General features: G+C 52.2%; 1 protein-coding gene and 1 long non-coding RNA gene across 2 annotated transcripts; both read left to right on the forward strand.

Annotated features, from left to right (window-relative positions):
- The first annotated feature begins 15 nt into the window (after positions 1-15).
- EMC8 (ER membrane protein complex subunit 8) lies at positions 16-8,567 on the forward strand. The gene is made up of 5 exons (XM_063334765.1): positions 16-321; positions 5,117-5,193; positions 6,604-6,673; positions 7,188-7,282; positions 7,579-8,567. The coding sequence occupies exons 1-5, from the start codon at positions 112-114 to the stop codon at positions 7,736-7,738; spliced, it is 612 nt and encodes a 203-aa protein (XP_063190835.1). The 5' UTR covers positions 16-111; the 3' UTR covers positions 7,739-8,567.
- Positions 8,568-15,813: 7,246 nt separating this feature from the next.
- Positions 15,814-19,900, forward strand: LOC134514883 (uncharacterized). Its single transcript, XR_010070825.1, has 3 exons — positions 15,814-16,064; positions 17,682-17,770; positions 19,285-19,900. It is a non-coding gene; the product is annotated as an uncharacterized LOC134514883 (long non-coding RNA).
- Positions 19,901-21,403: the final 1,503 nt, after the last annotated feature.

Below are 21,403 nucleotides of genomic sequence, written 5' to 3' on the forward strand. Positions count from 1 at the left end.
GGCGTTTGGCGACACTTGACGGCACTTGACGGCGGGTGGCCTGAGGGGTGGCGGTGGGACCGGGATAGGGGCCGGTGCGTGGTGTCCGCGGGGCTCTGTGTCCGCGGCAGGATGAAGCTGACCACGCAGGCCTACTGCAAAATGGTGCTGCACGGTGCCAAGTACCCGCACTGCGCCGTGAACGGGCTGCTGGTGGCTGAGCGGCCGTCGGGCGCCCCGCGCCGTGACCAGGCCGGGCCCCCCTCGCTCTTCGTCGACTGTATCCCGCTCTTCCACGGCACCCTGGCCCTGGCGCCCATGCTGGAGGTGGCCCTCACCCTGGTAAGGCTGTAGGCCTTTTTCTAGGCCCGGGAGCGAGGGGCTGGTGGTGGTGCGGGTCGTGTCCAGGCCCTGGCAGAGCTCGGGGCGTGCAGCTAGGGTGAGGAAGGGCTGGTGCGGAGGGAACTTGGGGTGTTGGGGTAGCTCTGCCAGCCCTGCGGTAGTGGTGGCCAAATCTGTGCGGTAAGCGGAGTGTTTCTAGAGTGGAAAAGCCCCTGGGGCCCATCCGCTGTACAGCTTTCTGCTGGGGAAGCAACGGAAAACTACAGAGCCATGTAGTTTTCTCTAATTTCTTTTTCAGTGCATAAACAGTGCTATTTATATTGGTGTCATTATCCCAGAATAACTCCCAGAGGGAACATCCTTATTCTACAGCAGAAAAAGCTTTTCCTAGCTTACCTAAAGGCACTTCAAAGCAGTATCAGCTAATTGGTAAAGGGCATGCTTGTCCTCAAGTGAGAGTGTATAGATGCATATAAGTATGTATTTCTTAATTCATTTTGGTGTACTTTCCCCATTTATGGAAGTCATTAGCCTAAATAGGAAAAAAAAAACAAGTCTCTTCATACTGCAGGTCTGGCTTGGGTTTGAAATCTCACTTGGTGTATTGCAAGCTTGCTGTTGGTTAATTAACCATGGAGTAGCTGGGGACAGCCAAGCATTGCCTGTTACAGTATCCCCTATCTTGCAAGCTGGTGAGGAAAAGCAGTAAGTCATTGTGGGGTAATCTGTTTTCCCCCCGTCGTCACAGAGATAGGATGAGAACAGTGTCAGGCTGGGATTTTCCAGCTTCAACCCCCTGGTCGTGAAAACCAGGAGCCATCCTGCATTGGGCCGTGGCTTCTTTCTGATTGGCATTTGGGGACAGTCCCTTTGTCAAAACCAGAAGATGGAGGGAGGGAAACATGCTTGGATTTTGTTGTAATACGGAGTCAGGGTAGCCTGGTGCAAATCTGGAAGCAAAGTAGTGCTTTGGTACCTTCACAGTAGAGGTAGCCGCCACTGAAGTGAGATCTGGGTGTGATTTGAGCTCTGGACTCATCTGTCCATTTAAAGACTTGTCGTTATTAACAGAAGAAAATCCATCCCTTTTTGATACCTGTAAAAATAACCATTTTTTGATCCCTCTAGACTTTCTGGCCTAGATGTTTCCCTCAGTTTAATAGATTGCTTCATCAAAAAATAATTATTTGTGAATAAGTGCCAGTGTTTTCCAGTTGGGAAATGTTGAGATCTTTCTGAATCCTGGATATGGTGAAATGCAGCCAGAGGCATAGGAAGAGGGGCTGAGCCTGAGCCCTCGTCATTTAGGTTTGCCGTGCTGCTGTGGAGCACGCAAGATTTGTCAGTCTTAAGTATATTTACACCAGTATAACAGCGTAGGAGTAACACAGAAACGTACGCTGCTAGTGTAATCATTTTCCGTTTATGGTTTTCCTCATGTTGCTGCTTGGGAGAACGTAATAATACTGTTTGTAATTGCTTTAACATAGGCAGGGCTTTGACTTTACTTTTTTGAACCGTGGTAATTCATTTTTCCTCTGGGAACGAGTGAGTGGAAGTTGTTAGTGAAGTATAGAATAACGCATATATCTAAAGTATGTGTAGGGTTTGTCTTTAAATCAGGATTAGATGCCTTTCTACAGGGTCAGTGGCAGTGAATTTTCGTGAACTTTAGGCCTTCAGTGTAGTTCTCTGGTGTAGCTCTTGCTACAGGATCAGATTATTAGGAAATAAATCGTGTTTCTTGCGACATCTGAAATATCTACAGTAAGCAAGTCATTATGGAACCAAAGAAGTGGCATTGTCTCACGTATTTGCTCTTGGGTTTTGATACAAAAAGCTAAAGATCGGAAAACTCTGGCATTTCCCGCATTAATTAGGACTTGCTAAGATCTGTTGTGGTTTGCAGTCACATTTGATGACTCCTGTGATACTTGGCAGCTTTAAAACACAGCATTTGACAAGAGCCCAAGGCCTTTTGCTCTTTTTCTTTTTTTTTTTTTGTTTAAACAAAGGCAAAGATGTCAACAAGTACTGTCACCCCAGCTATGAAAATTGGATTTTATTGTTGCAGTGTTTAAAAGGAGGGCGCTCTTGCCTGTTCCGTACAATATAACGCATGGTTACTGAATAAATCAGCGAGATTAGCATGGTTAAACTCGATGTATGTAGCGACGCACCTCTGTTTCTAAAGGATTTTGAAGCTTTGGCAGGTTTTGATGGGATCTGTTTCTCTTCCAGTTCAATTACTGCTGATTCTTGGTCAGGCCTGTGGACTGGTCGTATGTGTGAGGGCTTTCTAGAACCAGCCCCAGGAGTTTCACCTCCTCTTCTCTGACCTGAGTTATCCCAGGACATCAAATGGGAGCAATGGTCTCCAGATTTAATCTGAAAATAGAGGATACACTTTCAAACGGGCTTGTCCGTGTGGTAACCCCTAAAAATCGCGAGCAGTGCTTTAGCAGCAGCCTAGGTACAAGGAATCGACAAAATTTGATTTTATTAAACACACAGCAGTGCTTGAAGGTCTGTAGCTCTGGAGGAGAGAGCAGAAGCGCCTGTATTTAATTTGCACTTTGGCTTGTCAGTTTGAAATCACTTTCAAAAGATGGAGTCATTAAAGAAAAAGTGAATTAAGTTTCACATGGGGTTTTTTTGTGCCTTTGAATTTCTCAGCTAATTGATGTGGTTTTGCAACCACATCTTCTCAAAAAAAAAAAAAAAAAAAAAAAAAAAAAAAACCCAAGCAGCACTTCCCCCTTCATTCTCATGGCTGGCTTCCCGTCGCCTGGATCAGCGGGTCAGATGGCAGTAGGTTACAGCCTTTCTCCTCCCAGGGCTCTTCTAAACCTCTCTGCCACCCGCCTTTGGTGGCTGCAGCAGATCAGAGGGCAGCCACTTTTGATTTTTCAAGGGTGACACGCGCCGCCTGGAAGCGAGACACAATTTGTCCCCCGTTGGCTTGCCCTTGTCAGGGCTGGACATGACTAAAAATATCAGGGGCTAATCGATGCTAAGGCTACCTGTGGTGACAGTGCCGCGGTTAGAGAGTGTTTGGAAATTGCAGGTGGAAACAGCTTCAATTCCAAAAAGATTTTTTTTTTCTTCTCTTTTTTTTTTTTTTTTGTTTTGTTTTTACGGAAGCAGTTTTTGATTACCACTTGGGGAACTGAGAACTTAAAAATCATACTTTCTTTTTTTTTATTTTTAAAGACCATTTCCAGTACACAACAAAAATTGATGTAGAACTAAGGTTTTTAATTTTTTAATTGATGGACTTTTTTTTATTATTATTAATTTTAGTGTCTGGGCTTCTGGCTTTAATGTCAGGCTTTCAAGCCACTAACAACTAAAACCATAGTCCTAAGCCCTCAAAATGGGTTTGTAATTGAAACAGCAGTTGGCCCTCAGCTATAGCAGGGCTACACAGCTTGCTTTTTTTTTTTTTATCACATAAATCCATGTCATCCCTTGTAGAGGAGGGATTATTCACATGCCTTTTTTTGTTTATTTGTTTATGCAGTCTAATACTATAATTATTGCTAAAAATGAGATTGATTTGATTTACAGGATGCGACAGGTCAGCATCAGATATATTTTTGGACTCCATTTTAATATAGCTGTTGAGGTTTTTTTGATGCATGCTCTCTAGGGACTGCAAAGGAAAATTCTAGTTGCTTTCTCCACTTGTCTTTCAGGGCTCTGCATTATGCTGACTTGATAGCCTCAGTTATAAGGAGAAACATCATATCTATGTTCGGGTTTTCTCTTTTTCAAAGCAAGACAGACTCAGCAGGAGGAATTCAGATCCAGCGTAAGGCAGGAAGAACCGCACTGTGCATGGTGAAACCGCACTTATAAAACTACATAAACTTTTGTACTTGTGTAACTCAAAAGTTGTGTAAATTGCATGCAAATAAATGCTTATGTTTAAGTATTTACATGCGGGTGTTAAACAAGGAGGAGCTGCCTGGTCTGACCATGTCTATAACAGAGATGAGAGAATTTATGCCAATAGTTCCTTCATCAAGCCCTGATCTTGTGGCTGAGCCGGAGAGTATTTTTAGAAAAGTTTTCAGGTTTGATTGAAAGGTTTTAAAGAGTGGAGAATCCACCCACGTTGTTTGATAAGTTGCTGCGGTGGTTAGTTATCCTTGCAGGTGAACTCTCAAAGAAAAACAATTCTATCGCAAAAGCCTTTTTGTAACTTGAGTGGGTTGAAAAAAGCGGTAGATGGGCCTCGCATTTGCTTTTCAAATCAAGCTTTATTTGCTAATTAAGGTAAAAAAAATGCTTCCACTTTAGCCTAGAAATATTACTTTAGAAATAAAATCAACAAGCTCTCTTTGAAATGACGGTACTGTCACGCATCCACACGGTGAACATTTTCTATCGTCTCTCTGTCAAATGAACGCTAAGAGAAAGTACAATAGGTAAGACCTAGACTCCTCTCCCAGGCAGCGTTGCTGAAGGTCTTTATTAGTCCTGTCATTCAAATTTAGGCCAGGCTTTGACTGAGATAACTTCTTGCTCTTTTGCTCCATTTGCTTAATGTTTTCCATCGTTCGCCAAATGTTCAGTTTGGTTTCTCTGTTCTAGTTAAATTGGCCTAACTGTGTGAGAGCACACATAAATATACATAAATACGTATACATTTAAAGAAGCAATTGGCAAAGATATTGTAATGCTTCAATTGCCGTTTTATTTGCAGGACACACATGAGATTTCCTTAGTTCCGTGGGGTTTTTTTTCTTTTTTTTTTTCCTGGGCTTAATTGTTCCAATTACTTTTTCAGATTGACTCTTGGTGCAAAGAGAATAGCTACGTGATAGCTGGATATTACCAGGCAAATGAACGCGTGAAAGATGCCAGGTGTGTTGGTGCAATATTTCCTTCTGTTTGCTCTTTTATGTTGTACTTTGTACTCTGCCAACAAAAATCATCGACATAAATCGTGCGTGTTGATTAACTTTGACAACTGTCATCTGGTTTCACATTGTCTTCATGGTGCTGGTGGATATGGCCTTTGTTCAGGTGCAGAAACCCCAGTCTTTCCAGAATCACTCCTCTTTAGTGGATACTATAAAAGGCCAGTCTTTGAACGACTGCCAACCAGTTTAATTACAGTTGTCAGGGAAATAGCCAAAATTTGCAGGCGCATTTGATCATGCAATACATATCTTGTAAACTTGAATGATTCTGAGTATCTTTTGGAAAGTCTTTCAGAAGTGACCTAATTCTTACTAAACTGCTTAATAGTCTCTGAGTTTTACTGAAGCATTTTCTTACGTGGTAAAGGGACGCTTTTGAAATGGAAGATGATGTCAGTCAAGCAGAGATATCTTTTTTTTCACTTATTTTTCCCTAGGATTAGTCATTTTTTTTTCCCCTGCTAGCTAAGTCAAATTACTCAATAAGCAGTAAGGGGACCTTCAATAAGGGAGCCACAAAATAGTTTTAGGTATGTGTATCAAATATTTTCCCTGTATCTGTTAGACAAATCCAGTATCAGGACTAATGAGAGTACATCATACTTGCATTTAAAATAAATACGAACAGCTTGTTTAAAATATTATGCTGTGTCCCAGTTATTTTGTTAATGCATATTCTTCAGTCTCAAGTATGTTTTTTAAGTACTATGTGTGACTGTTAAGGTGTCTAACAGGGCATTATTTGTCCTTTCTTTACGAGTGAAATAAATCTGCTGGAGACATTTTTAAGGAGAAGGTACAGTTTGTCTGTTCTATTTGAGGTTTGAAAGAATATCACATGCTTGCTTTGTTTTTTTCAAACTCCCAGTTTTGTTTATGAAGATAACTGGCACCATGTAGAGATTTTCATCTTTGAAACACACTAAAGGTTTTCCTTTAAAAGGTTATCTGATTTCGGTAGAGAAGCTGGGCAGTGAGTGGGTTCAAATGCAAACTGGGGAGCAGACTTGGTTTCTTTTTTAAATGCCTGCAAAGGTGGCTGCGGTCTTTGGTCTGATGGGAGAAGGTCGGAGGCCACAAAACATTGATTCCACATAAGGTCTGCAGTGAGCATTTTGCTGTTCAAAAATCCATTGCCTAAGCATAACTAAGGTCCAGATCACGAGCTGAAGAGAGGAGCTGGGGTTCTCTTGGCCTTCTGACTTCAATCAAGTGTAGAATCAGCTTGATATCTTGTTCCTGTTTGTAAGCACGCAGTGTAATTTTCACATCTCTTTAAGCATATTTCCTGCTGGTTTCAGCTGAAATGTCATGCTTCAAGTAACACAGTTACGTTTACCTTGTGCTGCAGTCCAAACCAGGTTGCGGAAAAGGTGGCCTCCAGAATTGCAGAGGGCTTTAACGATACAGCGCTCATAATGGTAAATTACTTCTTTTTCCCCCCCCTCATCTTTCTGTGTTGTTAATGTTATGACCGTGGTGCTGGACTAGCCATTTAAAGGCCATTCTCTGGATCTTTTGATAGTGAAGTAACTCATTTTCCCTCCAGATGCTCTGGGGAAGAGATGCAGTGACCTGTAGCCAGTGAAGTTCTTAATAAAACTACCAAGAGACTGTGGTTAGCTCTCTGCCGTCTCAGGAAGTGGAGGCCTTCCCTGCTTGTGAGGCTTGAGTGAACACAATGTTTTCATGACTTTTGACCCCTTTCTGTTACTTAAGCTCTTGTCTTATATGAAGCAAATGGTGCTTTTCCTCCTTGCCGCAGTGACAAAGAACGTTGGCAGTTTAAACCTGTAATTTGTCTCATTTGAAGGTAGAACAGTGGACAAGTTAGTGTAAGGTGCCCTGTTTGTAAAAACAGACTTTTTGATTATCACCTCTTTACTTGGGACCTTGAGGAGGGGACTAAGGTGGCGTTTTTCTGTTGCACAACAGGTTGATAACACCAAGTTTACGACGGAGTGCATAGAGCCTGCCATTCATGTGTATGAGCTCCATGAGAACAAGTGGAGGTGCAAGGACCCACACGTGTGAGTAAATTTCGGAGTTTATTTATGTTCAGGTGGTAAGGAAAAACAGGTTGCCTGGTTAAGGGAAAAACTTTGATTACGATGAGCGACGGTGTAAGGGCGGTGGGTGTACCTGACAGTGCTTTTAACACTGGTTTTTGCTGTAGTCGGAGAGAGCAGCCGGCTTCTGCAGCCAGGCAGTGGTATGTGATCACCATGACCATGTTGAAGAGGGTGCGGCTTAATTTCCAGAGTAGAGGAGGCGGTGGAGATTTTCTTTCTGATTACTTTTAATTCCTGGTTATTTTACGTCCTAGTGATTTTTGTGAAGATTGGACCGAAGCCCAGAGAATCGCTGCATCTCTCTTGGACAGCAAGTCCTACGAGACCCTTGTAGATTTTGATAATCACCTGGATGATATCCGGAACGACTGGACAAACCCAGAGATCAACAAAGCTGTCCTCCACCTGTGTTAGACGGGTTTCGACTGACTAATTTATGGGCGTTCCCACTATGTACTGAAGAGAGAAAAATGCTATTTTTGAATGTAAATAGAATAATATTCAGTACCTTGCGTGGAAACCCGACTGATTAAAAAGGAGTGGCATGTCACATTGCAAAGAGTGATGTGTCCGTAAGCCATCTTTTTTTGTGAGATTCCTTGGAAGAACTGCAAACTGTCAATTACAGCTGTCCTTGTGGATGCCATCCCAGTTGTAGTGAATGTTGCTGTTCCTTCGAAACCAGAACTACTTCTGCTTGTCCCTACTGTTCGTATTACAAAATTTTCACTAAGCTTTTCTAATCTTCAGAGGGATTGCTTTTTAACAGTTTATTTATGGGAATACCTTTCAAAAAAATCAGTCCTGTCCTCAGATGAGCAATTTTAAGGTCTAATACATAAAATGTAAGGTTAACGGTTTCTTTTGACCTGGTTTGGAAATGTCATTCTGTCGGCACAGTAAAATGTGAACTGCTGAGGATGATGTACCGTGCTCACGTGTGACTTGTTTTGCAGTGGTTTAGCGTGACGCAGCTCCAGAGAACGTGTTAAAACAGTATTCCCAAAAGCTACGGTGATTCCTGCTCTCCGTGGGCGCACAACCACAGTTGCTGCTTGAATATGTTAAACCCAAGGTTAAAAACAAATCCACAATTCATGTAATGATTTGTAAAAAGGACTGAAAGCGCACTAATGAGTTTGGGTGAAAGTTGTAAAACAGTTTGAGTCTACAAAAGGAGAGTGAAATACCTTATTAATTTTATGCAGTCTTTTTGGGTTTTATAAACACACCTCATTTTCAACTCGTTCGTACAGTGTCCATTTAAGTAGGTCTGAAGTGTATCACTTCAAGTTGAAGGCAAGTGATCTGAGTACGTTGAATCAAGGAACCTAGATATAGTCCAGTTCTGCTTCTGTCCGTCTTTCTAATGAACGTGGGTTTTTAAGAATAAGTTTATTGGGCAACGAAGCTTTGTGTCAGACTAGTACAGTTCTTTGTAAGTCTTGCTGCCTTACTCCTCATGGCTGTTTGTCAAACTGTAGTGAAACATTGCCTCAACCTGCGATTGTTTCTCTAGATTTCCTTCTCTTCCTACCCAAAAGTGTTTTTACAAGGAACATCCAAATGTCCACCAAATGATCAGCCTTTCTCCCAAGTTCCTGCTTTTTCCTTAGTGTTCTTATTTTAAAACATGAGGGGTGGGATTGTCAAAACCTCTTGGTCTACCTTTGCTTCTATTTAAATAAGCACAAGTTTTCGTCTTGGTCTTGGTGAGAGACGGGATAAGGCTGAAATCCCCTTCTGAAGTAGCGAATAGAACCAGGACGCTTCGGGTCGGCTCCCGCTGTGGAGTTCCCTGCAGTTCAGATGCCACAAAGCCAGGAGACAAGGTCTGAGGTTCAGCTCCCCGTCCAAGGAGAAGATGAAGACTTGATCGGTTCGGTTTGTCTCCCCGTCGTGCGGTAGTAAGGTGTGATGGGCGGTACAAAAGGGATTGGCACTCAGTCAATAGCCTTTCCTAAACATGAGTCAGATACGCTTGCAGGAAAGGAAAATGTTTTCACTTGTTCAACGAAAACATGTAGCTCACAAGCAGCAAGACAAACATGTTCCAGTGGCTGATTTACTACGCGTCCCCGGCTGCTTGAAAAGATATCCTGGAAACGGCAATGCTCTGGCAACGTGTGTTCGGAGTAGACTCTGGAAATCGCACGCGCTGCGGGAAGAGGACGGTTGTACTCTGTACAAACACCTCCTGAAATCTAACCTATGGTTCCAGAGGCAGATGTTACCTTAGCCAGACGCGTTACCTTAGTTATGTGAGACTGTCAGCCAGCGCTGCCGTGTAAGCTGGTGTCTCCTGAGCCACAGGAGACGTTATTTCTTATTCTTTGTAACTAGGTGTCATAATCAAGCTTTGATCGTATCTATGCTAATACAGTCTAATCTCTCCTTGCGCCTACTCCCCCCTCACCCTCATAAGACAAAGCAAAACGTGTATCATCAGCCCGTAACCTGATGGAAACGCTCCCTGTGACTAACTGTTGAGACACGTTGCTGGAAGGGGAGCAGCTTTTAATGCCTTGTCTTTCCCTTTTTGGTTTGGTTTTTGGTTTTTGTTTGTTTTTTTTTTAATCTTCTCTTTGCTTTTAAATGAGGTCCTTTGAGTGTTTTGCCATCAGCAGAAGCCCAGGCTGGCTTTAAGCAAAAAGGACGGGTGCCGCGGGGCTCAGATCTTCTCTCACCTGTCCTGTTTGCATTGAAGGCTGGACAAAAGGCAGCAGTTTCGTAAAGCGAGAGCCAAAGTGGCTCTTGGCGAAAGAATGAGGAAGCTGCCGGGCTCAGGGAAGGCTGCGTTCCCCTTTCCTGCTGAGGTACCAAACCTACCTGCGGGAGCAAATGCTGGTTTCCTGGCTGGCCGATCAGTTGGATTCATCCAAGGCATTCACGGTAACTCCTTTTAAAACTTCTGGGGGAAGAAATTTTGGGGAAGGCATCTGTGTCTCCGCTGTTGGAGCCCTTGTGGGAGCTGGGAAGACAGTACTGTGAACGGGTGCCTTAATTTTTTTGTTTTGTTAGCAATTAATGACATGCAGGACTTATATTTTTTTTTTTCCCTATTCACCAAGATTTGGAGATTGGGCATTTGCCTGCCCAGGCGTTTTAACTCCCAGCTCTTTACCTCGCCCGTAGGACCTCAGGCACATGGAAATGCAAAAAATTATTCCCACGCGGGGTTATTTTTTCCACTCTCGACACTAATATTTCAAAACAGTAATAAACAGACCCAGCAAGTATCTGAAAATACCGGTACAAAGTGCCTGGGTTTCTGCGTGGGAGGATGCCCGCTACTCTTGGCTGCATCCGCGTGAGTGCTCGCCTTGAATCCTTTAGTCACGAGGAGGAGAACGAAGAGCCTTGAGCACGCGTTGCTTCGAGGGCCGGTTCGGTTTGAAATTAAGGCTCAGAGCGACCTGAGACCCAGGCAGCCACGAGGCGTGTCCCCAGGTGTGCCACGGGCGCTTCCAGCTGTAGTCGAAAACTCCAGGACCCAGCTTGAGAAACCCAGAAGGGAGCAGAGAGCACGGGGGGCCCACAGGCGTTATTTTCACTGAGAAGTGAGACTGCTGTGAAATTCCTTGGAGAATCGGTGACTGGTGGGGCTAGATGCACGTTGGGAACGGTCTCCGCTCCTCCTGGCTTGTGTGGTGTCACGAGGGGGAAGAGCAGACGGGTGGCAAGAGCCAAGGGGTGTCTGATCACGCTCAGGAGTGGGATAACCATTCCTGGGGAGCGTGCTGGTGCCGCGTTCTCTCTGAGCTCGGTGCTCTGTGTGTGTATGAGGGCTTTGGGGTTTTTTTTTTTCTTCACTCAGCGAGTGAAGCACCTGCTGCTGGAGCATTCCCCCCTTCCCCCTCCTGCTGGCAGGATTCCTAAGTCTATGGCAGCGGGAAAACGACCACAGACCTACCCCGTAACCTGTTTGGAGCTCATCGGAGCGGGCGCGGGAAGCAGCCGAGCGGTTCGGCTGGCGGGACAACGGAGGAGCCGCAACCTCTTCGCCTGGCACAGCTGGAGCCGGGGGCAGACAGATGTGCGGAGCCCCCAGCCCTGCTCCACGTGGCGCTGCGGAGATGCGCCGCGAGAGATGGCCCCCCCCCCCCACTCCGCCTCCCCCGGCCCTCAAGAATTTCTTACCCCAGTGGCAGAGATGCGTGCTGGGGAGAGGTGACAGTGACAGATGCAGGAAGCAAACCCGGGTCTCTCTGCTCCCTGGCTTGAGGCCTAATCGCTGCGCTCTGCCGCCGCCGCTGCTATTTGTAAACCATCTCGAGATGCTGGGGCCGAGGGCATTACCCGCACGGAAAGAGCCCGCCGATGCTAATGGAGGAGGCTGTTAGCGGGCTGGACTTGCGGTTCACTGCAGCTTGGAAAATGGCCTCAAGGGGAAATGCGCTCAGCGTGCGTTTGTGAGCTGCGCCTCTAGTTTGTGTTTTTTTTTTAATTCAGCTCCTGGAGAGGAGCTGGGTCGCCCACCCTTGCCTCTAGGAGCCGTAGGGAGCTGGCCCGCATCAGGCAGCCCAGGGCAAGCTGCTTCCTTCCCACCCTGCCCCGGCTCCGTTACTCCCAACTCGACTTAAACATCTCGACGCGTCGTGCTCCTGTGCTGCAAACTCCTCGTTTGCTTTACCCATCGCCCTCCCGCAGCAGGCAGCGATTTCACTGTGGCCAAGTATCCGCTGAGGACTTTATCGATTGCTTTGGTTTTTTCTTTTTTTTTTTTTTGTGTTTTTTTTTTTTTGTTTTACTGTCGCTTTTAGACCACATTTTCACCCAGCCTTCTCATCCAAAAGTACGCCCTAGCTGCATATTTTCCTCTGGTTTTCAGCCATCGCCCTGTGAAAGGCGGCAGAGGCGGATTCGGAGAGGACGGAGGCAGGTTGCCGGCGGGGGTTTCCGATAAGGGCAACCGCGGGAAAGGTGAAAGCGGTCCGTGCTCCTGCGTGGCTGCTCGCGGTGGGCTTGACGCTTCGCAACCTGCCGGAGCTGTGATGAGGGAGGCAGGGAACGCTGCTCTTAAAAAATACCCGGTAGGTGAGCTGGGGGTAACGGGTAACTCCTTGAGTGCTTCCAGGCAGCGCCGCGCCGGCTGCAGTGTGGCAGCACTTTAGCTGGATGCGGGCAGGACCGGTGCCAGGGATGTCCCGGTCTGCGCAGCATCAGCCCACGAGGGCCAAGAGAAACAACGCAGCCCTTCCTAGAAATGCGCTCCGGAGCTTAAAAGATGGACCTAATTGAAAAAATGTATCGGGGTTGTACCAGGGGATAAAAGGGAAAGCTGGGCTGAGATTAACGTGGAGCTCGGCGAGCCGAGAAGCGCGGCAGCCGTGGCCAGGTCCCTAAGCCAATTCCCAGCCACGGCCTCCCAGCCGCCCGCTGAATCCATGCCCGGCAGGGAGGCGGTTTGCTCTGGATGCAGGTCTGGCAAGGAGAGCCCGGCACGCTCTGGTTTTGCGCTTCAGGTACGTGCTTGCTTTCCGCTTTGCTTCCTACCCCGCCGCCACGGCAGCTCCTGGCTTGCTCGTGAGTGCTGCTGCCACGGCCCGCCGGATTCTCTTCGGGGGTGTTTTCCGCCTGTACCGTTCCTGCCGGTTGTTCGGTCTGCCGGTCCTGCCAACAGCCTGTGCTTGGGAAATGCTGGAGCTGCTCCAGTTTCCCTGGAGCCTGCATCTTCAGCTGCTTCCTCGTGACATCCCTCCTCCCTTCCCACGCCTGGCATCCCCTCCGGGTACCGCTCGCCTGCCCTGGGTGATGGCTGCCAGCCTCCCCCCGGCGTGGGGCTCCGGGAGGGCGTCTCTCTTCCCCTCCCAGCACCTACTGCCTTGTTGCCATCTCCAGCTTCAGCGAGTCCCGTGCAATGGCCCTGCAGTCCCCTTCTAGGGCCATTTCTGAGCCAGGCTGGGACCAGCCCTTTCCCCTGCCCGGGGCGGAAGGGGGGAGCAGGCTGCCTGGTTTCTCTGTTAGCACGGAGCCAGGGTGACGTGTGGCCTGCGTTAGCAGACCCTGGGACTCCGTGACCCAGAAAGCTGCTTCTCATCCCTCCTTTCTAAAACCAGCCCAGCTGGTGTTTGCAGGAGCAGCTCCTTTGAGGGGAGCCAGCAGAGCTGCTCCGTGGTGGGCTCTCTGGGCTCTGCCCTGCCGGCTTCTCCAGCCAAAGCTTTTCTTGTGGCTGCCGTTTGCAAAACACATCCCTCTCCCTGCGGTTCCTCTGGCGTCTGGGAAGCCGTGAGCTCACCCTGCCCTTCCCCTTCCAGCGAAATTATGAGGCTGCCCTCTGTCCTCAGCTCCTCACGGGTGCTTCAGCCCCCTCCACCCTCCTCTGTGCCAGGGCAGGATGGGGCTGGTGGGCTGGGAACCGCTGAGCCCGGGGAGAGGAGCAGCCCGGCTGCCAAAGGGCCGTGGCCAGAACTGGAAACCAGTCACCGGCCGCAGTAGAAGACCGCCCAGGGTGGTCGCCTGGGCTGGAGAGACAAATCTTCACCCAGAGAGGTCGGCCAGCTCCATACCAACCTACCAAGGGAGGTTTAGGAGCCCACTCTCTCCTTTTCCCCTGGCCTGCTGGCTGATGGTGGGGTTTGGCTAGTTGCCCTGATGCTCCGCATGTCCCAGCCCCGGCCCTGCCACGGACACCGGGATCTCCTGAGAGGGACCTGGAGCGGAGGCAAGGCTACACGAGGGTCTCGTGGTGCCTGTGGAAAGGGCACGTCTGGCCCATGGGGCTGCTCCCGTGCTCGGGACTCAGATCTGCCCAGCGCCTGCCATCCAGGGGCTTTCTCCGGTGGTGAACAGGGCTCCGCACCGGAGGGTCTCCAGGCTGTCCCCAGCCACCTCGAGGCGGCCAAACCCCCACCCTGTGAACTTGCCCCGGGGCGTCTTTTCTTCCCGGCCCGTGGGGAGGGGAGGAAGGGGTGTGCGATGCTGTGTTTGCGCCTATCGGCTGTCGCCGCACCGGCTGGAGCAGCGCTGCAGCCCGCAGGGCTAACCACAGTTATTTCAGCAGGCTGACGTCTATGTTTACCTCCCTGCCGCAGCAAGCCGTCGCTCGCCGGTCCCTCACGGTTTTAGCAACAACTGCTGCTCCAGGACAGGATAATTCCAGCCCTCTCGGGTTCGGGGCTGTTTGTTCTCAACCCGACAGCGGCAAACAGGTGGTTTTGGAGAGAAGCATCACAATGGCGAAAGTGGAAGGGGGATTTCTGCTGCTCCTTAGGCCGGATTTGTGCCGCAGTGTCAGGGCAGCCGGGGAGGGGTTCCTGGTCCCCGCGGGATGCTGCGTGCACTGAGGTTGGGAAGGGATGGGAAAGACCAGGCTTGCCAGGCTCTGGCGTAAACCTTGTCCTCTAGCTCTCGGACGTTGCAGCTGAACGGGCAAAAAAACCACACGAACCACTTAAGTTGCGTTGGTTTTGGTTTTGGTTTTTTTTTTCTGGGGCAAAACCGGTGCCATGGGCTGCAAACATCTCTGCCCTGGCCTCTGTGTTCAGGACCAGCGCCTGCAGCCTGTCCCCCGTGCCGCCCGCCCGGCTCTGGAGCTTGAAGCTTTGCAATAACTCAGTTATTTGATAAATGAGAGGAGCCAGGTCGGGAAGGAAATCAGCCCTTTCCATATTGGTGATTTTCAGCAAACACGGCAGGACCAGGCCAGCAGAAAAACTGGAGCAAAACCACCCCTTTTCCCCTCCCCGCTCCACTTTATGCCCGTCCCAGCAGGGCTTGGTCTCGCGTGTGGGGCTCTGATCTCGCCGGAGACCTCCCAAGCTCCTGGGATCAGTTCGTTCCCATCTCCGGGAGAAGTTCAAAGCTTTCCCCTCGATCCTGCCTGCAGCTGCGGGGGTGTTTAATGTGCAGCCGGCATTCCCCGCACGCCGGCGCCCTGGATGTGAACCGCTGCTTTTCAGCTCCGTCTGAAAACGAACCATCTCGGGGCCTCGCCTCTTAATTGCGGAGGAGGTGAACATGAAAAAAAAGCCTCTGGCTGCTTTTAATGCAGGCGAAGGCGGCTGCTCCGGAGGCAGAGCCTTCGCTCAGGCATCCTCGCAGCAGGGTGGTACCCAACCCGGAGCTCTCACCCCGTGGGGTGGTGAGAAACCCTCTGCCTGGTGCTGATCCCGCTGCCGGGCTGGTTTTCGGGATGGCAGGTCAGACAGCAGGGGAAAAAGATCCTTTCTAGAAGCTGGAGAAGGTTGAAGATGCTCCCAGAGGCTGGGAGCATCGCTGCTCTCTAGTCATTAGGACCTCGGGGATGCCGATGGGTCATGCCAGAGCTGGGTGTGGGACCCTCATACCAAACTGGTGCTTGCCTTTCAAGGCACTTGGTAGCCCCTCCGACTGCTTGTAGGGATGCTCGGTGGTCCGTGGGCTTCGGCTGCAGGCATGGGGCGTTCCTGCTCCTCTGTCTCTCAGCACCGGGCTGGATTGTGCAGCGGGGTGAGAGTAAAGCAACATTTCCTCATCACCCAAGGGCTTTGCTGGGCTTGGATGGGGCTGGAGAGGCGGGGGGGTGATGGATGGGAGGAGCCGGGATTCCGCTAACCTGATTAACCAGGTTAGAAACCAACCTTGCAAAAAATCCAAGGCGTCTCACTGCAACCTCGTCCCGCCCTCCCAGGGCACGGCTGGTCCTGAGTGGGAACCCCCCCAACCCAGCCTTGCCTCCCTCCTGCGTCCGAGAGCAGCCGGGTGCGGTGGGGAGGTGGGATGCGACGGCGGGCATCGTGCCTCTGGCTCCCGGGACCGGGTAAGTGTCACCCCCCTCGGAGCACCGCGGCCGGCTTCGGCCCCACTCCTTGTCCCCGGTGCACCCCGGGTTGAGCATCCCCCCTCCGCCGCGGCTCTAAGTGACGCTCGCGATGAACGTCTGGGGGTTTTTGGAGCGTGAACTCGTCGGGAATGCAAATACTTCTTGGCCTGGTGCCGGCACGGGAGCAAAGTTGAAGCTCCAGCACCAGCCACCGGGAATCCTTGGCGGTGGCATGCGCTGGAATGCTGATGGCGGGGGGATTTTTCTGCCCGGGCATCTCTCCTGGTGCTGCGAGCAAGGGATGCTGGTGTTCGGCCACAGCAGGGACGCGGCGCTGAGAGCCGGCGGCGGTGGGGAGGGGGCTACTGTGTCCTGCAAGGGCTTGGCCACGGGGGTCTGGTCCCAAAAGAGATCCCCCCACCCCCGGCACCGTGGGGCTGGGTCTCTCCAGAACAGCCCTGAGCAGTTGGGGATGCCCAGTGGGTGTCAGCCACCAGCAGGTGCTAAAAAACAGAGAACTTGCCTCAAAACAGGTTTCTCGGTATTTAGGCAGCTGCCGCGATAGCTGCAAAGTGGGGGTCCCGGGGGGTGCTGCGCTCCCAGCCCTGGCACAGCTCCAGGGACACAGGGAGGTCACGGATCAGGGTGTCTGTGGGGAGCTGATAAAAAATGCAGAATTAAAACCAGTGACGACAAGCTCCCGCTTCCCCTTGCCGGCTGCTGACAGCCGCTTCAGGGCCGCTTGGAAAGGTGAAGTAAAGCTGTGGCAGAGGTCGGGCAGGGGGAACAGAAGGTTTCCTTGGTTTTCTGTGGCCCGCGGAGCTTGGAAGAGCCAAAGCGAGTCACTGACCCTCATCCCAGTAAGCTTTTGCCAGCAGCTGTGGGCAGGATGGATGCAGATTTCCCAGGAAAGGGATTTTTTCCCGGAATCATATCCGTCACCTTAAAAAAAAGCAATGTACCACAATGGGGAATCATCCACCCGAAAGCTCTCGGGGTGTCAGGGATGCCCCAACCGGAGCAGGACAGCGCGGTCCCCGGCAGCGCATCCCCGGCTGCTGCCGGCCGCTCGGCTCAGCCCCGAGGGAGGCAGCCCCGGGTGCGATGCTGCAGCCGAGCATCCCTCTGTTTCCTGCGCGTGGGCTGGGGGTGTGTGTGTGTGTGTGTGTGTGTGTGTGTGTGTGTTTCTCTGAAACCACCACTCGCCTTCGTAAATAACGACCTTATTCCTCCCGCTCATGACCTTCTCGCCTGCGAATGTTTGCAGCGCCGACCCCGGGAGCGGAGAAGCCGGGATGAGACCCCGTACACACACACACACGCACGCACGCACGCACGCACGCATGCACACCCCCAGCAACAGGCTCCTTCTCCGCCCTGCCGAAAAGTTCCTCCTGAAACTCGTCGGCCGAGATTGAGTCACTAAAACGCTGTGACATCACTAGCGGTTTTTGCTACCGAGCAGCCGTGCTTCCTGTTATGCCCGGGCGCCTATAGAGGGATATATATATATATATACACACGCGCATAGGTGCGGGCTTTTAGCGAGCCGTCGGGTTGGTTCTCCTTCTTCCCGGCGTCGCTTCCCCGCAAACCCTCGCTTCTCTTTTGCAGCACCAGCGGCGAGGAGGGGCGGTGGGGCTGGAGAGCTGGGTCCCGCTAAGAGGATGAAAACATGGGGCTCAAGTTATCCTGCCTGAAAGGTAGGTTTGGGCGGGCGTTGGGGTTTCTCCTGCTGCGTGAAGGCGTCTGGGGGGGATGGTCGGACATGGAGGAGCTTTAGGACTGGCGGGGTTTGGCATCCTGGTGGCGTTTAAGCAAGTCCCAAGGGTGACCTGTTGCCCGCGCATGGCCCCGGAGCTGCTTTCCCCATCCCCTGCCCCTGTAAAAATTTAAAGGTCCGATCCTGCCCTTGTTCCTGCATCCTTGGGTCGCCGGAGCATCCTCGGGGCTGATGGTACCCCTCAAGAAATCAGGTGGGATTTCCTTAGAGGTGGGAAAGAGCCAGCAGGGATGGGATGCTCAGGGATGCATGGATGGGATGCTCGGGGTCAGCCCGGAGGCCGGGAGGTACCCCGGCTCCCGGCCTCCGGGCTGACCCCGAGCATCCTCCGTTACTCTGCTCTCCCCAGGGATATTCCAACCCAGGAGCTTTCTGTCCTGCTGCTTTCCCTCCACCTTTCATTTTCTTAATGGGAATGGCGGCAGGGATGTCTGCAGAGAGAGGGAAAGCGGGAGCTTTTAATGCTCCTGGCCTCGTCGCGCTGGGCGAGCGGGGCGAAGGCCGGCTATCGCATCGCCCATTAGCCCTGTCATCCCAGCGCTGCCCCTGCGCGGCTCGTATTAATCATCCTGGGGTTCGTTAGGGATGGGAGCTAACGAGCATCCCTCGCGAAGACGCAGAGCTGCTTCTTCCCTGCCTTTTCCCAAGCACGAACCCTGCGCCAGGGGCTGGCTGTGACGGGCACGGCTTGGGATGCGTCACCCGAAAACGAGCCCTGCGCCCCCTTGCCCCCTCCCTGCGGCGAGGACGCTGCGGGGGACGCCGGTGGCGTGGGGTCTGGGGGATTTGGGGGTCCCACAGACACCCCCCTTCCCCCAGCCCAACATGGGGTGATTGAAGTGGGGAAACTGAGGCAGCCAAGTTGTCCCCGTCCTGCCCCAAATCCAGGTCAGAGCCCCAAAATACCCCTCCCCCCGGTGCCTCCAGACCCCTCCGACAGCCTTGGAGTCTGCAATAAAATAAAAGACCCCCCCCCGCTTTTCCAGCTCCCTTACGTAAGGCAGGGCTTTATCCTTAATTAAAAAGAGATTAAAAATATCAGTGTCTGTCCCCTCTGGGCATTTTCCTGCTTGGGAAGAGCTGAAACCTCCCTGGCTGCTGCCTGCGCCGCGCGGGGCTTTTCTCCTGATTAAAAAAGCAGATTAAAGCTATCTGCTCCCCGGGGCGGAGGGGGGGGCAGGCTGTCGGGGGGGCGGGGGGGGAGAAGGTGCTGTGGTCTCCACCTCTACCGCACACCCCAAAATCCATGGGGGGGGGGGGCGGTGGTGGTGGGGGGTGGCTGTGGATTCTCCAGTGGCTCGTAAGGGGTTGTGCTGGAGGTGGAGGGCTGGAGGAGGGCAGGGAGGTGTGGGGGGGGACGCTGCAGCCGCACGCCTGATCTTCTTCCCCCCCCACCTTGGGGTCATTCCCCGCCCCCCCCCGCCATTTCTGCAGGCTTGAAGACGTGTGTGAGCAGCGAGAACGGCAACGGCGGGACCCCGTCCGCGTCCTCGGGCGAGAAGCACCTGCACGTGCCCTCCATCATCGTCACGCCGCCCACGCCCACGGGGACCACGCTCTCCCGGGACTCCCGGCGGGTGGGGGGGTCGCCACCGTGCAGCCAGTGCTGAGCGCGGGGACAGGGGGACTCCAGCCCAGCAGGATCCGTCCCCGCTCCAGCGGGATGAAGACGCAGCCGCCGGGATGCGAATCGGCCGGACCCAGCACCCCGGGAGCTCCCCCCGGGCTGTGTCAGGGGAGCGGTGGGTGCGTTGTGCCCCCTGAAAACACCCCGAAGTCGACCCGGTGCCAGATGGGGGTCCACAAGCGGGGCGCACCCCGCCAGCCCCCACCTCTCCGCCCGGATTGAAGAAACCAACCGGTTGCAAACGGCACCGGTAAAATGAACTCGGCGTCACCTGCAACCCGCCCTCGCGGCCCCACCGGATCGGCCGCATCCCGGGGAGGGAGCCGGGGGCGATGTTTCCCGGGGAGCGGCGGCACTGTGAGCCGTCGGGAGAGGCGGGAGTGTGAAAGCAGATGGAAATTTAATTTTTTAATGACAGCAGCAGATGGCAAAAGACACGCAAGTGGAGTCGCAGCATGGCGGCGCCGTTTATAGAGCGGCCGGCGGAGCCGCGGTGTGTGCCGGTGGCACCGCGGGGGCTGCTCGGTTAACGGATGGGGGGGCGGTGGGACCCTCCCGCTGCAGCCCCCAAGGGAGGGTGGGCAGGGGGTTCCCAGAGGCTGGATGTAGGGATGGAGGGAGGGGTGGAGAGAAGGATGGAGGGATGATGTGGCACACAGAGAGACAGGAAAATGCAGGCTGATTGCTGCTCTGAGGCGTGGGTGAGTGGAGGGAGGATGGATGGATGGATGGATGGATGGATGGATGGATGGATGGTTGGATGGATGGATGGATGGATGGATGGGTGGGTGGATGAAGGCATGGATAGGTGGATGTATGGGTGAATGGAAGGGTGGGTGGGTGGATGGAGGGATGGAGCCATGGATGTATGGATGGGTGGCTGGATGAAGGCATGGATAGGTGGATGTATGGGTGAATGGAAGGGTGGGTGGGTGGATGGAGGGATGGAGCCATGGATGTATGGATGGGTGGATGGATGAAGGCATGGACAGGTGGATGTATGGGTGAATGGAAGGATGGATGGGTGGATGGATTGGTGGGTGGATGGATAGGTGGGTGGATGGATGGAGACACGGATGGGTGGATGGATTGGTGAGTGGATGGATGGATGGATGGACGGATGGATGGAGGCATGGATGGATGGATGGATGGATGGATGGATGGATGGAGGCATGGATGGATGGATGGATGGATGGATGGATGGAGGCATGAATGGGTGGATGGATGGATGGATGGATGGATGGATGGATGGATGGAGGCATGAATGGGTGGATGGATGGAGGCATGGATGAGTGGATGGATGGGTGGGTGGATGGATGGAGGCATGGATGAGTGGATGGATGGGTGGATGGATGAACTGACAAGTATATGGATGAGTGGGTGGGAGGGTGGAAGCATGGATGGGTCGGTGGATGGGCGGGTGGCGGGCATGGGTGGATGAAGGCAGGGATGGAGCAGTGGATGGATGGAGGCATGAATGGGTGGATGGATGGAGGCATGGATGAGTGGATGGATGGGTGGGTGGATGGATGGAGGCATGGATGAGTGGATGGATGGATGGGTGGATGGATGAACTGACAAGTATATGGATGAGTGGGTGGGAGGGTGGAAGCATGGATGGGTCGGTGGATGGGCGGGTGGCGGGCATGGGTGGATGAAGGCAGGGATGGAGCAGTGGATGGATGGATGGATGGATGGATGGATGGATGGATGGATGGATGGATGGATGGATGGATGGGTGGGCTGACGAAGGGAGGAAAGGGGCGGATGGGTGACGGACAGCGGGTGCCTGAGCACGGGTGGCTGCACAGGGACATGCGCACTGGCGGACAGACAGCCCCACAGGAGGGAGGGTGCACAGGCCGGGCTGAGGGCACCCCCGGGGACACCGACCCGCGGCCGCGGGGTCCCCACCCGTGTCCCCGC

This window comes from Chroicocephalus ridibundus, chromosome 4, assembly GCF_963924245.1.
Source record: "Chroicocephalus ridibundus chromosome 4, bChrRid1.1, whole genome shotgun sequence".
In the NCBI taxonomy this organism is placed as follows: Eukaryota; Metazoa; Chordata; class Aves; order Charadriiformes; family Laridae; genus Chroicocephalus; species Chroicocephalus ridibundus.